This window comes from Macrotis lagotis, chromosome 2 (assembly GCF_037893015.1).
Source record: "Macrotis lagotis isolate mMagLag1 chromosome 2, bilby.v1.9.chrom.fasta, whole genome shotgun sequence".
In the NCBI taxonomy this organism is placed as follows: domain Eukaryota; kingdom Metazoa; phylum Chordata; class Mammalia; order Peramelemorphia; family Peramelidae; genus Macrotis; species Macrotis lagotis.
This window is the reverse complement of record NC_133659.1, coordinates 21,949,946-21,964,405: the sequence shown is the minus strand read 5'-3', so window position 1 is coordinate 21,964,405 and position 14,460 is coordinate 21,949,946. Positions and strand designations below refer to the sequence as shown.

General features: G+C 38.5%; 1 protein-coding gene across 1 annotated transcript in view; it reads right to left on the bottom strand.

Moving 5' to 3' along the window:
• The window catches only part of FYB2 (FYN binding protein 2), a 62,788-nt gene that overhangs the window by 19,589 nt on the left and 28,739 nt on the right, over positions 1–14,460 (bottom strand). Inside the window, exons 10-12 of the mRNA XM_074221339.1 lie at positions 5,855–5,912; positions 1,857–1,949; positions 60–88 (exon numbers count right to left, since the gene is read on the bottom strand). Of these exons, the coding sequence (XP_074077440.1) occupies positions 60–88; positions 1,857–1,949; positions 5,855–5,912 (180 nt within the window). The remainder of the gene's footprint in view (positions 1–59; positions 89–1,856; positions 1,950–5,854; positions 5,913–14,460) is intronic.

The window sequence follows — 14,460 nt, the reverse complement described above, 5'->3', positions numbered from 1 at the left end:
GCCCTTCCATCCTCTCATAATCCATTGACATAAATCCAAGAAAAGTAATTTCCACTTACCTAAATCAGGCATCGAAATCGAAAATCCGCTATTGGTCAGCAAAAACAAAAGTGGGGAAAGAATGTTAGAAAAACTCCATTATACAAAGCATTTATTTGATTTATCTCAAAGAAAGATATCATTGCCTGGGTTCTAGTCCTGTCCATCACTTCTTGATTTGGTAGAGTCCCAGGTAACTTTCTAATACTTTTCTCTTCAGAGAAGCCTCCGTTTTTCCTTGGCAGAGGGAGGTTCCTCACCTAGATCTTCCTGTTCTAATGACATCACAGGGTTACTATTGTCTACCCTCTCTTTTCATCCCAAAGACAAGACCTATAAGGACCTTAGACAAAGGAGTTTATTCATTTTATTCCCAGCTTTATCCTGTTCTCCAATTCAGTTTCTGCTCCCAGAGATGGCCCATGTACTCCATCCTCTGCCCAACTCTTCCTCTCATTTGATAGAAAAGGAAAATGGACCTATACCACCTCAAGTTCTTGCCCAGCCTAGGAAGTATCAGAGTCAAGATTTAAACTAAGTCCTAGTCTGGGTAGCAGAGTGAACCCCCCATTCTCCTCAAACTCCCTCCCAGTGTCTGGCATTGGACACAACTGATGATCTCGATGTGAGATCTATTACAACTGTGTTTTTTGCATTGAACATTGTAGAGCCCAAGGCCATGAACTCCTACTATGAGTTATCATGGTACTATGAAAAGAATGCTGACTTTGGAGTCAGAGGTCTCCAAATACCAAGCTCAAATACCAGTTCCACTATTTTCCACCTGTGTGCCTTTGGCCAACCACTTAGTCTCTGTCTCAGATTCCTTCTCTATAAAAGGTAGGGATTGAATTCAATGATCCAGAAGTCTCTTTCAGCTTGAATCTTATGATCTAGTCCAAACTTTGCAATTCACAAATGAGGGAAAGCCCAAGTCCATGCAACCAGTCAATGACAGAGAAAGGATGAAAAATCAGTTTTCCAACTTCTAGGGCCATGTTGAAGGCTTTGACCTGGGTGGTCACTGTATATTCCTTCTAATTCTATGGCTTGATAATTGCATGATTCCAGACCAAATAGGACTGATAACCTCCCCCCCCCCTGCATTTAACTGAAACCTTAAGTTTGCCTGTATTCATATAGCTGCATGAGTCTTGTAGAATCCTAGATTTAAAGCAGGAAGGAATCTTAATGTCCATCTTAGTCAAGTTTCATTTTCCAGATAAAGACATTGATGACAACAAATCATGCTCACAGAGTTTCTAAAACTAAAATTACCACTAAAATGGGATATGACATCTAAGAAATGTGGAATCAAACTAATGTCTAGACCCATGCATGTCAAACCAAAGGAGACAACAGTTACTCTTTCCATTTACATTTAATTCACACGGAAGACTATGAAGACTTAGGCAACTCCCTCATTTTGATGATAAGGAACTGAGGACAGAGATTGAAAAGCTCACAGAGAAATTAAATGGTATATCTAGGATTTGAACCCAGATCCTCTGACATTGAAGCAGAGTCTCTTCCCATAGCTTTCTGAGGTCACCTATTCAAAGTCCTGTATTTTGAAACCCTTTCCTCTCAGTCTTTAAAGGGAAAATAAATACAAGCCATTGGTAAGTATTTTTGTGAATATCATCTTCTCTAGAAATTAGTACGAAAGAGGAGGTAATTCCCATTAACTTGGGTTTTATTTGTTGAGGTAGCACCTCTGTCTTTTAGAATTGGCTGCTAATGCTATGGTTGTTATGACTGTAGTGAGAAAAGTCCACTATTTCATACAAAAAGAGCCCCCAAAATGATATTTTTACCTTAAGTTTTTTTCTGTCTTCTTTGGTTTAATTTTTTCCTTTTCTTTCTTAAAAAACCTTCCCAGTTTTTTGAATTTTTCTTTTCCTTCCAACCTAAAGAGAATGAAATGATGTAAATGGCCGTCCTGAGAGAGACCCCACTAATCGAAAGCCAGAAGACTGCTGATGTTTTATGATAGACCCAACCCCAACAGAGATTTTTAGTAACAGTAACTTCTTTTCCTTGACTGCCAAGAACCAGTGAACCGAACTCTTGTACAATAGAAGGAATTATTTTTCAGGTGACATATTTTCTATATTAAAAAGAGGGCAAATAGTCATTGAGATTCGTAGAACAAAATGACATAATCCAGAGTGCCTGTTCATAATGAGCCACACAGAACCTCTGAGTCGGAGGTGTCCACATAGTTCATCAAGTCCAAGGCTCCACTCCTGGGCAGCTTTCATTGTTAAGAAGGGTTGAGAGACAACAATCCTAAATTTCTTTCTCTGAAACTTCCCCCACTGTTGCTCCAGTTTCTTCTCTGTAAGAGAACAAGCCTCAGATCTGTTTTGGTAACCTGAATGGTCTAATTTCCAATTTACTTAGTACAGATGTCAGAGATGAGAGGGCTTGGTTCAATGCCCTTCATGAGGATGAGCCTGGAATCTATCAGTTTCATTATACATGGATGGGTTAAGACTGGCTCTTGACCCTTCCATATAAAGACCATCTTTTTCTGGACAATGGACACACTGTGAAGATAACAATGGTGATGAATAGCTGACCATATAGAGCTTTTAAATTTGAAAAATTCTCCAAAACTCTAAATAATAGAGATTTCTAATTTCATGTACAATCCTTTTCTATTGAAGTATTCATTTATGTTGGTCTATTCCAAGGGCACAATAAAAAAAGAGTAAAAATTTGAGATTAATTTTTTTTTGTTAAATTATTTTTCATTCCTGTCTGACTCTCCAAGACCCAACTTGAAGTTTTCTTGCCATTTCCTCCTCCAGCTTACTTTCCAAATGAAGAAGCTGAGGTAAATAGCACAAAGTGACTTGCATAGGGTCACACAGCTAGTGAGTATCTGAGGCCAGACTTGAACTCAGGAAGATGATTTGTCTGCCCCATTTAAAAAAAGAATTCTGTGCATTTTTAAAAATCTCTTATGACCATCATAACAATCCTGAGGAAGTACTATAGGTGTTATTACAGATCCGGAAATTGAGGCTGAGATGTAAAATAACTTGATTGTGGTCACAAAGTAAGTGCCAGAGACAAAATTTGAGCTGATATCTCTTATGATCCTACACCTAACACCCTTTTAGCTTTATCACATTTGTCTAAGATGATATTAATAATCAAACCTAAACTTTGGGATCAAATTGAAGAAATAATTTTCTTCCTCCTCTTAGATGAGGAATCAATCCTTAATATAGCTGCCATAGGGGATATTCTTGCTGTTGATGAGTTGTGTTTGGTGCTTTATGACCCCATTTGGGTTTTTTTTGGGGGGGGCAAAGATACTGGAGTAGTTTGCCATTTCCTTCTCCAGCTTATTTCACAGGGGAGGAAACTGAGGCAAACAGGGTTAAGTGACTTGCTCAGGTTCACACAGCTAATAAGTATCTGAATCCAAATCTTCCTTTCTCCAGGTCTTCCTGACTCCAGACTCAGTGTTATATTCACTTTACCACTTAACTTCCTTTAGGAGGATAGGCCCTGTATTCTGTAACATTGCATTTTTTTTTTTAGGTTTTGCAAGGCAATGGGGTGAAGTGACTTGCCCCAGGTCACACAGCTAGGTAAGCATTAAGTGTATGTGTCTGGATTTGAACACAGGTCCTCCTGACTCCAGGGCCAGTGCTCTATCCACTGTGCCACCTAGCTACCCCAACATTGCATTTTTTGTTTGAATATTTTCCTATCTGTTATGGTCTCTTTTATAATCCTGAAAATACATGTTAAGACTGGAATTGTATAGATATAAATTATTTTAACTGTTTTTTCCTATTAAGCTTTGATTTAAGGATTTGAGTCAATCTTTTGCTGTTCCTATTCAATAATTGTGAAATCAATAATAGTTTGCTTTTTGTATCCCTCAGGATTTTTAGTAACACTTTTTGTTCCTTTGCAAACATATAATTTCTTCGAAGAATTGGTGGATGAATTTTAGTTAAAGCTGTGAATGCAATTGGCTTCTCTTTGAAAGTGTTATTGCTGTTCTCATTAGACTTGTCAAACCTTTCATTAAAAATAGTGGGATCAACATTTCTTTCACTTCGACAAGGATGTTAACCCAATCAGGAGTATTTCTGGAATCCGAATTGCCAGTATTTTCCGTTTCTTTTTGTTTTTACTGCCATCACCATCGTTTCTTTTCTCAGCTTTTTGGATGGGGCTCAGATGGAAATGTTTGGAGGACAAGTCACACTTCTGTTACTATTCTTTGATCTTTGATATTCTATGGAGTTGATTATAGTATAGGGAAATAAAATATATTTATAATAATATATGTATAATATTATATATATCTATAAATAATTTTAATAATTGACTACATGTGCTATCATAGGTTTAATGGAGATTCACTGAAAGCATCTCTCTAATAGCAGACACAGAGATAATAATGTTCTTTGTCTTGTCTTCAGGTGATTTTAATTTCTTTCCATTCTATATATTTTGGAAAATGTGAGGATCTGACATTGAAATGGTTTTAAAAATTTTGTTCTATTCATTATTATTATTATTATTAAAACCATGGTCACAAGTATAAGATACCAGAGGTGTAAAGCCACTCCTCACTAATTCTGATGCCCTACCCACATATACATTATCTCAATAGACTGAGAAGAAATAAGAAAAAAATTAAGTTAGAAATAAATTCCAGATAAAGATTTCCCCCACAATAGTTAGATATAAAATCAATAGCAAAACAAGAAGTGATAATAGTATTTCAGTGAAAATAGTTTTCTTTCTCCAACCCTAAAGAACCTAGTCATTAATATGTTAGATTTAAATAGCTTAATACCAATGTCTAAGTTAGTCTTTGGGGGGGACAGTAATCTTGCTTTGTTTACAGAAAATATTTAAATTTAAATTAGGCAGCTAGGTAGAGTAGAGCATTGGACCTAGAGTCCAGATGATATGAATTCAAATCCTACCTCAGACACTTATTAGCAATGTGACTCTGAGCTAGCTGATTAACTTTGTTTTGCCTCAACTTCCTCATCTGTTAAATGGAAGATAATAATATCTCCTAGGGTTATTGTTAGGATAAAATGAGAATACACACACATACACACACACAAATAAACATACACACACACAGCAAATGAAGGGCAACTTTTCAGCGGAGGCTCAACAAGGAAGACATATCCATCTACCTCTCTCTGGTCTCTTCAGAGACCAAAGTTGGGGACCAGAGTGCCCCCAAAGCTGACAGTGGTAGCTCTTAAAGGACAACAAAAGCTGGTTGATGTCATTGGCCAATGGACAGCACCCACGTCAATGTGAATACTCTCCCTTCCCATGGAGAGTTTTGTAAGTCTTAGAGCGATAAAATGCGTTAGAGAAGATAGTGAGGATGAGGATGAGGATGACCCCCTTTAGATCAGCAAGTGGGAACATTCTACCTTTCTTGAACGTCTACCTATTTCTATTTATTAGAATGAAGGAACATGGTCACATGACAATGCTGCCAGCCTAGGGCCATGTCCATTACCTTGGAGGTAGCCTATTTCACTCTTGACCAGCAGGAACTTTGGGGAATTTTTTCTTACATAGAATTGAATTCTATTCGTGAAAATTATTCCATTTCCTCTTCCTTCTGCCTTCCCGGGCTAATTAGAACTAGACTAATCACTCTTTCACATGATTAGCCTCCAGGTATCTGAAGACTCTCTTTGGTGTCTGTTCCCCTCATCCCCACCCCTCCAGTCTGTTCTTCTCCCAGCTTGGCACCCCCCAGTTTGCCTTCAGAGGTCAGACCCAGGGAAGGAGACTCACTTACTCCATTTGGTGTTGGCTGTACAGGTCTTCATATAATTCTTCACTGTTTGCTTCTGAAACTAAAGAAAAGCATCTGGTCACATACTTTATTAGGATACATTTGAAACTCAGAGAAAAGTTGTTTTAGAGCAGGGGTGGGGAGACTTTTTCCTCAGCCAAAGGCCATTTAGATATTTATAAAATCATTGGAGGGTTATATTTGGTCAAACATTGAATTAAACTTCCCCTAAAAAGTTCCTAAATTTATTGAATTTCAAGTCATACTGTTGACTTGGCAATGCAAGACCAATATGGCCCATGGGCTGGAGGTTCCCCACCCTTGTTTTAGCAAGGGTTCTGATACATTTAGAGAAATTGATTTCTGATTTAAACTTGTGATTAGGTTCGGACAAAGCATCCATCATGTAGGGAGAGCTTGGTAACGGTGATTGCCCTTGTAGGTAGGAATAATGGTGGCAGGAGGAGTTTTTGTGGCAGGGGGACTTGGTTGAAGCATTTTGCTAGCCATGGATTAGCTGTCAGTTTGATAATATCCAGGCCCTGTTGAGGATATAGCCAGGTTCATCAGTCTGCATCTAAATTTCTCCAAAAGCATTTTAATACTGAACAAAACAAAATCCACCAAATTCCACTTTGTACTCTGTCTGTTCGTGTGTGTGTGTGTGTGTGTGTGTGTGTGTCTGTGTCTGTGTCTGCGTGTACATACACTCACAAACCTTGCTGTTCAGTTGCTTCATTTCTGTCCAACTTTTCATGACCCCATTTGGGGTTTTCTTGGCAAATATACTGGAATAGTTTGCTATTTCTTTCTCCAGTTCATTTCACCAATGAGGAAACTGAGACAAACAGGGTGAAGAGTCATACCCAGGGTCTCACAGCTAGTAAATGTTTGAGGCAAGATTTGAACTCAGAAAGAGGACCAGGTTTATTGTTCTATGATGCCACCTAGCTACTCAATATATTTACTCATTGGCTGACTTATCTAAAATAACCAGAACAAATCCTGTATTTGGAATCAGTTTACTAGAGTTCAAATTCTGGCTCTATACTTAATACTTATGCCCCTTGGGCAAGCCATAATTCTTTGGACCCCAGTTTCCTTAACTAGATAATGAAACCTTTAAAATCATTTTCATTCCTAAATCAGCTTTCCTATGGCAATGAATGTAATCAGAATTTCTATAGACTTAGTATTTCCAAAGAACTTTCTTCTTAATCTCCTTGTGAGGCAATTTGTGCTTTTTCTTTTTGGTCTGGATAGAGCACTGGCCTTGGAGTCAGGAGGATGGAAATTCAAATCAAATCTCAGATAGTTACCACTTACCAGCTGTGTGACCTTGGGCAAGTCACTTAACTGAATGCCTCACATCTAGGGTCATTTCCAGTCATCCTGATTCCTATCTGACCCCAGATGACTCTGGAGGAGAAAGCGAGGCTGGTGACTTAGCACTGCCCCCGCCATTCAAATCTAATTTACATGCTTATCATGACATCACCTCCCTGATGTCATGGTCTTTTTCAAAAATGAAGGACAAACATTTTGGTCCGGACCTATGATTTCAGCACTGTGGGAAACTCACAGTATGGCAACTCTATCCATTCAGATGAGTGACTTATTTCTAACTTATGGGACCTAGAAAGTTCCTGGGAAACCCTTAGAAGTTAAAAGATCTATCCTTGTTGATGAAGCCTCCATGTGTCTGGGTGCAGGCCTTGAACCCAGAACTTCTTAACTCCAAGGTTGGTCCTCAAGCCACAATACTATACTGCCCCTCAATGGCAGCATTATTATGCTCTTTAGATGAATGAATCTCAGAGACATGAAGTATCTTGCCCAAAGACACACAGCTAGCAAATTTAAGACTAAAATCCCTGAATCCTACTCTCCTCACTATACAATTCTATTTTATAGTTTGACATTATATGCAAACAAATTATCCAAGTTCTTAGAAAAATATGACAGATACTCTAAAAATTTGATAAAATCAATATGGTCTATTGAAGAAAAGCTGAAGAAGTGATTCTTTCAATTGTTCAGAATGCTTTTTTTTTTTGCAAGACAATGCGGTTAAGTGGCTTGCCCAAGGCCACACGGCTAGGTAATTATTAAGTGTCTGAGGCTGGATTTGAACTCAGGTACTCCTGACTCCAAGGCCAGTGTTCTATCCACTGCGCCACCTAGCTGCCCCAAAAGTTTTTTTGTTTTTTAGGTTTTTGCAAGGCAAATGGGGTTAAGTGGCTTGCCCAAGGCCACACAGCTAGGTAATTATGAAGTGTCTGAGACTGGATTTGAACCCAGGTACTCCTGACTCCAAGGCTGGTGCTTTATCCACTATGCCACCTAGCTGCCCCCAAAATGCTACTAGTTTTAAAGGATGCACCAATCAAAATTTAACAATGCCCCAAACTTTTCTTTACCTCTCTTACAAGTGTCCAAGGAACAAGGAGATGGTGCCATGAAGGCTGGTAGCATCAGTCATGGCTATATGTGGATCTGGGTGGAGATATGATGTCTATATGATGTTTGGGGTCAGAATAAAGGAAATGGAATATGACAAGGAGCATGCTTTGGTCAAAGACACTGGGAAGCCAGGCAGAGATTACTGAATGGAGGACAAAACAATGAGACATATTCTACTCATTACATGTTCTGAATTGTGTGACTATTGGGCACGATTCCAGAGAAAATGGGTTAACCATCTTCACATTATGGTATGTTCAGATGGATCTTTGGTACCATGTTCTATTTCTCTGGGTGACAAATGTACTATTGTTGGTTTTGAAAGTGACAGCAAAATCTCAGCTTCCAAGAAGGAATGGAGAACCTTTTATTAGATTACATGTTCTTTTGAGAGAGATCCCTGTAGGAAAGGCTATCCTTGTCAAGAAGAGATGAGGTCTTATAGCCTCATGAAGTCTGGGTTATTAAGAGAGGAGAAGGAACAAGACTTGGTGAGTTGTGGCCACAGAGACTGGGAGGCAGAGAAAAGATTGTTTAATGGAACCAAATGGAACCAAATGGAACCAAAACCAACATGATTCCCTTGGGATAGTCTGTGTCATCCTCTGCAGCAGACAAACAAGATAACAGCAGACCTTTGGGAAGAAGGGCCTGATTAGATCCTGCCCTAGTTGGTATCAAAGCAAATGATGGAGGGCTTTTTTATTTCTCTTTCTCTCTTCTCACTCTCTTTAAGTAGAACTGGAAAAATTCCACTGTTTGTTATTTTGCCATCTGTAGCCACTAATGGTATTTTGTAAGTCTGATATTTTTTTTTTAGGATTTTGCAAGGCAAAGGGGGTTAAGTGGCTTGCCCAAGGCCACATAGCTAGGTCATTATTAAGTGTCTGAGACCAGATTTGAACCCAGTACTCGTGACTCCAGGGCCGGTGCCTTATCCACTATGCCACCCCTAAGTCTGATATTCTTAAATAAAATAGTTTGTTCTCCTTGTCTATGGGTCTATCATTTCTTGAGATGATAGTATCCATGGAAAGATAGACCCCAGGAGTTTTGTATTTCACAGGTTATGAAATTCTTGGGTGAAAGGTTAAATATGTTTCAAGGGATGATCAAGTCACAGTTTAGCTTCATGACTGATCCTATGGCACTTTCAAACAGATTCCTATCTTAAACTCTATGAGGTCACTTAGATTTCCCCTGGAAGATTAAACATGGCACCACTGAGAGTATGAACATAGTGCCAGAGGGGTGTGAATGCAAGCCCCCAGGGCTCAAGATCCCTATTTGCTGCCTTCAGGGTTGGGGCAATGAAAAGAGCACAGTCCCCATTGTGCCAAAGTGATGCCCAGAATTGTCCTAGATTGTTCTATTCATTTTAGAAAACTTCATACTCTTCCTTACCATGTCCCTTCAAAGTTACAAAACTGACTCATTCCTTACATAAATGTGCCCAATCGGAGTTAGGATTTGTACTTAGATGTTATCTCCTTCAGGAAGTTTTCCTAGATGTTTTAAGATGAAAACATTCCCTTCAGATCCTGCTTCCTACCTGATATCTTACCCCCCCCCCCCATTCAAGTGAAGGTGTTTATTTGGGGGATCATAATCCCCAAGAGCAGGCTGGTCTCCCAAAGTGAGACAACCTGATATCTTCCCTGTTCTCCCAGTTACTAATGTCCTCTCCAAAATGATGTGCACAGGTATTTATTTCTCGGACAAAATTTAAGTTTCTTGAAGTTAGGTACTATGGTGCTCCCCCCCACCAACTTTGTGCTGGAAGGCAAGGCACAAAGTTCCAACAAACTAAGAACTGAATAAATTGCTTATTAAATGGAATTAAATCACTCATAGAGTTGACCTGTCCTTAAAAGATCAACCATTAAGAGGCCATCTATTGACTCTTAAGTTTTTCTTTCCAATAGATTTATGTAAGAACTACTTTAGGAAGTTAATTTTCTGCTGAAAGAATTCCTTGCAATCACCTTAACCATGAGGGATTTTATCAACGCTCACCTTGGGATCATTTGTACTAAACCATAATCCTAATCATGGGAGTCTTTTTAAGACAAATACTTTGGTATGAATGAGTGTGTAGAGTGTAGGCTATTCCCAATTACAGTAAGATGTTTCTGATGTTTTCCCTTAATCTTAAAGCTCTGTGAAGTGAATGAATCACGTTGATCACTCTTGGATCTATGGGGAGAGAGAAATATAAAAAAAAGAATATCCGAGTATTCTAATTGTGAGTTCCAACTCACATCAAATGCATCTCGGGGGAAGAAGAGAAGTACTTAACACCAATTTTCCAAGGTATTCCACATCATCATATCCTCCTTTGGTCTGTATTTTAAGTCTAAGACTTTATGATACAAAATTGTAGTATTTTTTGTTTTGGTTGTGGCCCCTGTTTTCATAGCTACCCAGAAAGGAAAGAAACAAAAAGAAAAACAGAAATTCTCTGAAGAATAGGTCACATTTCTATGGAGGTTTGTTTTTTGTGGGTCATGGACACTTCTGACACTCAGTATGAAAACCCATTCTCCATATTATCTTTCCTCTTACTCTCTCAACTGCCCTAATCCAGATTCCAAAACTTTGTCACCAGTAACCCTTTGTCACCAAATCCAAGTTCTTGAAAATTATTTGTAGGAACATAAGAGATGCTTCTGTCTAATTCTATTATTTTATAGTTGAGAAAATTGAATCTCAGGGAAGTTATTTAAATTGTCCAATGCTATACACCTGGTAAATAGTAGAATAAGACCTGAATGTGGGTCCTTTGATTCCAAGTCCAATATGCTTTTAAAGAGTTACGTGTATTTTTAGAGGCAAAACAACATTTGGACTTTATGGTATATACTTCACTTAGAGATTCTGGGCTTTGCCCAGGTCGTCAAGGTAGGTGGGGTTTGATCTAAGATGCTGCTCAGAAGCATGGTCTGGGGGCAAAGTGTGGTGAGCAGTAGATATTAGGTATACATACTCACAACCACTCATGAGATCTGATTCCAGGACCAGGTGAGATGGGGCAGAATATCTCCCCAAGAATATGATATTAGCAAAGGACAGAACAGAATGGAGTAGGTGGATATAAAAGAACCTGAAGGTGTAATTGCCACAGGAAGGTCAGGAACAATCAGAAGGCATCTAAAGAGGACAGTTTGGATGATTCCTGCTAAGAGCTGCTTTTTAATCCAAGGCTTGTAATCTCCCAGTAGGCAACTCTGCCTTCAGAATAAGCTAGATCCTTACTGATCTTTAAGGAAGACCAACTTCTCTATAAGGGATTCAGGTAATTGAACCCCAATCCATAAAACTCTGAGTAATTTCTAAAAATGGAAGTCTCCATATTCAACACTCAAAATTTCTCACATTCATTTTATTTTAATAAAATGTGGTTTTCCAAATTTCCTCCCTCATTTCCTTGCCTCTCTCCTCCTTAAGATGGTAAGCAATTTCATACAAGTTATATATGTGCAATCATGTAAAACTACTTCCATATTAGTCACGCTGTAGAAGGAGAAATAGTGTTCAAAAGGGAAAAAACATGGAAAAAATAAAGTGAAAATAATATGCTTCAATCTGCATTCAAACTCCATCTGTTCTTTCTTTGGATGTGGATAGCATTTTCTATTATGAGTCTTGTGGAATTGTCTTGCCTTTTTGTATGGCTGAGAAGAGCTATCAATCATAGCTGATCATTTCACATTGTTGCTGTTACTAGTCCTCACTTCTCTTTGCATGAGTTTATGTAAGTCTTTCCAGGGTTTTCTGAAGTCATTCTCCTTATCATTTCTTAAGATATAATAGTCAAAAAGTCATAATTTCTAAGATAATTTAAATGAAAAGCTTTCAAAATATAGAGTACCAATGGAAGAAACCAAAACTACCTGGGAACAGGACCTTTTTTATCCTTTCTTCTGTTGAAATTGTCCCAAACTGTCACTGACTGAATCTACAGAGGATGAACTAACATCCCTATACTTTCATTCTGTTACCAAACAACAAAAAAAACCAAAGCAAATAGTTATTTTATAAACCTATTCAGTAATCCACAAATCATTAAACATAAGAGTGTTCTAAAGACCACTTCTGTAAAAACTCCATGGAACCAAGATGAGTCAATTAATATAATAATAGGAATTAGCACTTAGAAGGTATTATAAAGTTTTCAGATAAATTTATACGTAACATTTGATTCAATTCTCCCAAAAGATTGTTGAGATAGGTACTGTACTTGACCATATACAGTTTTATCGATGAGAAAACAGACTGAGAGACTCCATTAGGATAGTTTAGAGTCTTCTGAGACAAAGGATTATGGGATCCTCTAATGTCCAATCTACTTCTTTTATATTTGAGGAAAACGAAGGTCTGAGAAGGTAACTGATCTGCTAGCCATCAGAGGGCATTTCTTGAATGCCTGCCATGGACTATGTTGAATAAAGGAAAACAAAATACATAAAACATAAAAATTAAAAAAAACCATTGCAATGAAACAAGAACATGTCAAAGTGGTTGCCATCGGCTCTAGGCAAACAAGGTCACAGGTCCATAGACCAAGTGCTGGAGGGGACTTTAGGGACTCCCTAGTTCAATTTCCTAATTTTATATATGGTGAAACCGGGGCCCTCGGGAGGATATGATGTATTCCATCACACAAATGGCAGAGAGAGTATTTGAAGTTATCCTTTGTTTCCAAACCCAGTGCCATTTCTCCTTCCCTATTCTGTGAAAGTCTTTTTAAGTATGAGGCAAACATGTTCCAGGAGTATTTGTGGGTCATCACCATCCTCCAGGTCTTTCTTGCCCATACAGAAATGCCAAGGGGAAGTCACACAGCTCCGAATAGGAGACTGGGCTGGGGACCAGATAGCTTGTTTTAATCCCTATCCTTGGGAGGAGTTCAACATAGAGCAGTCACCCAGAATGCAAAGCTCCAGGCTTCCAAAGGGCATACTTTATCACCTCCATCTCAGCTTCTCTGGCTGCCAATAAGACCCTTTTCCTGGCTCCTTTTCTGCTCTCTTTTGCCCCGAGTATGAACAGCTTCCAAAGTCCTACATTCTTGTCTTTTATTCCCTCTCTAAATTTGTCTTTTCCTTTTCTTATCCATTCTCCTGGCTCCAGTTATCACTTCTAGAAAGATAATCATAGTGACAATGAGCAAGGTGCCCCAAAAGTCATTTTTGCAGAATTTTAATCTATTAAAGTTTAAAATTGAACTGAAACATTTTTCATATTTATTCATTTTATTTTTAATTTATGGAATAAAACAAGCATTTCTATATCAGTATAATATAAAAAGATGATTGCACATGGAATTTTATTATATGCAACTTGTATTCCTTTTAAATATATGATAAAAATTACCCTAAGATTTTGGAGGCCCCTTATAAAGTGATTCAAGATTTGCAAAGATTCAAGATTTGTCTTGAACATGTGAACTCATTTGTCCTCACAGGAATTCTGTGAAGTAGATACAATTATCGCCCCATTTTCAAGACAAAGAAATTGAAGCTGATAAGGATTAAGAGACCTCATCAAGGTCACATAGACAAGGTCACAGAAGCATAGAACAAGTGCTGCAGGGGACTTTTGGGACTCCCTAGTTCAATTTCCTTATTTTGTACCTGGGGAGACTGAGGCCCTCAGGAGGAGATGATGTATTCAGTCACACAAGTGGTAGGATTTTGAACTCAGGGTAGGATTTGAACTCAGGCCTTCTTGACTCCAAGTCTCTCTATCCATTTTATCACCAGATGACTCCACAACTTTCTCTCTAGTTCTTATTTTTCTGTATTTACAGCCTCCTTCTGAGTATTGCTCCCAGCTGATACTTTTAACTCAATGGAACTCATTGTCTCCCCATCCCGCTGTACCCCTACTCCTCTCAATTTCCCTCTTTTGTTAACAGCACCCATACTTTCCCAAACTCCCAGTCTTGCAGCTTTGAAGTTTTTTTTTAAAATTTGGAAGCAATAGGAGTGAAGTGACTTGCCCCGGGTCACACAACTGCTAAGTATCTGAGTTCATATTTGAACCCAGGTCCTCTTGATTCCAGGATCAGGCTGCCCCTCACTTTAATTCTTCCACAAATAGGTATCAGCTAAGTTCCTGATAATCATTCCTCTATAAAAAGG